Here is a 1,764-nt window from a genome sequence, read left to right on the forward strand (position 1 = left end):
AATCTCTCCTGTCGTGCTCCAGGAGGATTATTTGTATATTTGCCAATGGCGTTGGAGGGTGTCGCCGTTGCAGTCCGACCTGCATCCATCGAGAGAATAGGACCATCATCTCTCTGGAGTACCGGTCGTGGGGATTCGAAAGAATACATGTATATATGTATATTGTAATATATATATATATATATATATATATATATATATATATATATATGTATCATTGTATTGTTGACGTGTTATTCTAAATACGTTATTTGCGATAAATATCATCACATGCCTCGGTAGTCGAAAGGATAAGATGCCTGCCCGGTAAGCAGGAGATCCAGGTTCGATTCCTGGCTGAGGTGGTATTTTTTCGCAAAATAATTACGAGTTTTCACGACTGGTTCGTGGTCGGGCCCCGCCGTGACGCACACTCTCCCTTCTTATTTGGTATCCCCAATCTGGATCTCCTGCTTATCGGGCAGGCATCTTATCCTTTCGACTACCGAGGCATGTGATGATATTTATCGCAAATAACGTGTTTAGAATAACATGTCAACAATACAATGATACATATATATATATATATATATATATATATATATTACAATATACATATATACATGTATTCTTTCGAATCCCCACGACCGGTACTCCAGAGAGATGATGGTCCTATTCTCTCGATGGATGCAGGTCGGACTGCAGCGGCGACACCCTCCAACGCCATTGGCAAATATACAAATAATCCTCCTGGAGTACGACAGGAGAGATTGCATCAAGCATGGCTCGAGCCCCCAAATAAGAAGGGAGGGTGTGCGTCACGGCGGGGCCCGACCACGAACCAGTCGTGAAAACTCGTAATTATTTTGCAAAAAAATACCACCTCAGCCAGGAATCGAACCTGGATCTCCTGCTTACCGGCCAGGCATCTTATCCTTTCGACTACCGAGGCATGTGATGATATTTATCGCAAATAACGTATTTAGAATAACACGTCAACAATACAATGATACATATATATATATATTACAATATACATATATACATGTATTCTTTCGAATCCCCACGACCGGTACTCCAGAGAGATGATGGTCCTATTCAATGCGACCGGCGGACGTAACTCCAACCATTGCCAAGAGACTCCTCTCCACGATATACAGTCACTTGAAGATCGCAGCCCCCGCAAGATTCAAGGTGAACGATCCAGTACGCGTCAGCAAGTTCAAAACGATTTTCGAAAAGGGATATACGCTTAACTGGACGACTAAGATTTTTCGAATCGCTAAGGTGCAACGCACGAATCCCGTGACGTATCTACTGAAAGACTATCCTAAAGAACCAATAGCCGGAGGGTTTTACGAACACGAGTTACTGCGAGTTTCCAATCCCGATATCTATCTCGTTGAGAAAGTGCTACGTAGAAAGAACGATAGAGTTTTTGTTAAATGGCTAGGAATGGACAATACACATAACTCTTGGATTCACAAAACAACTGTATTGTAATGAATAAAGAATGTACAGTATTACTTATTCTATATTGATACAAATTTTTACTTATTCTATATTGGTACAAATTTTTTATACTACATTAGTATCTAATAACGGTATCTTATAATGGCCCCACGGTAATGTATTGGTGGAATCGGGTATTAAGTATCGCTTGTCGTCGTGAGGACTTAAAGCTTTAATTCGGACACGGTATAAACCTCGTGCAGCATCGAGCGTATGCACGCCTGACGTCTCGATTGCTGCGACGATTCGTTCAAGCAACGCGCGAAATCTTCG

The 1,764-nt window shown here is 41.6% G+C and overlaps 1 protein-coding gene across 1 annotated transcript; it reads left to right on the plus strand.

The window, feature by feature from the left end:
- Positions 1-1,080: 1,080 nt before the first annotated feature.
- LOC148935723 (uncharacterized) lies at positions 1,081-1,482 on the plus strand. The gene has a single exon (XM_089080609.1). It carries the CDS (start codon positions 1,081-1,083, stop codon positions 1,480-1,482), a length of 402 nt encoding a protein of 133 aa, XP_088936735.1.
- The last annotated feature ends 282 nt before the right edge of the window (positions 1,483-1,764 follow it).

Source organism: Pogonomyrmex barbatus, unplaced genomic scaffold, assembly GCF_055798465.1.
Source record: "Pogonomyrmex barbatus isolate J1 unplaced genomic scaffold, ASM5579846v1 scaffold4, whole genome shotgun sequence".
Lineage (NCBI taxonomy): Eukaryota > Metazoa > Arthropoda > Insecta > Hymenoptera > Formicidae > Pogonomyrmex > Pogonomyrmex barbatus.

What these genes read in the sequence shown, in the direction of transcription:
- LOC148935723 (XM_089080609.1), top strand. Translation starts at nt 1,081, where the DNA reads ATGCGACCGGCGGACGTAACTCCAACCATTGCCAAGAGACTCCTCTCC.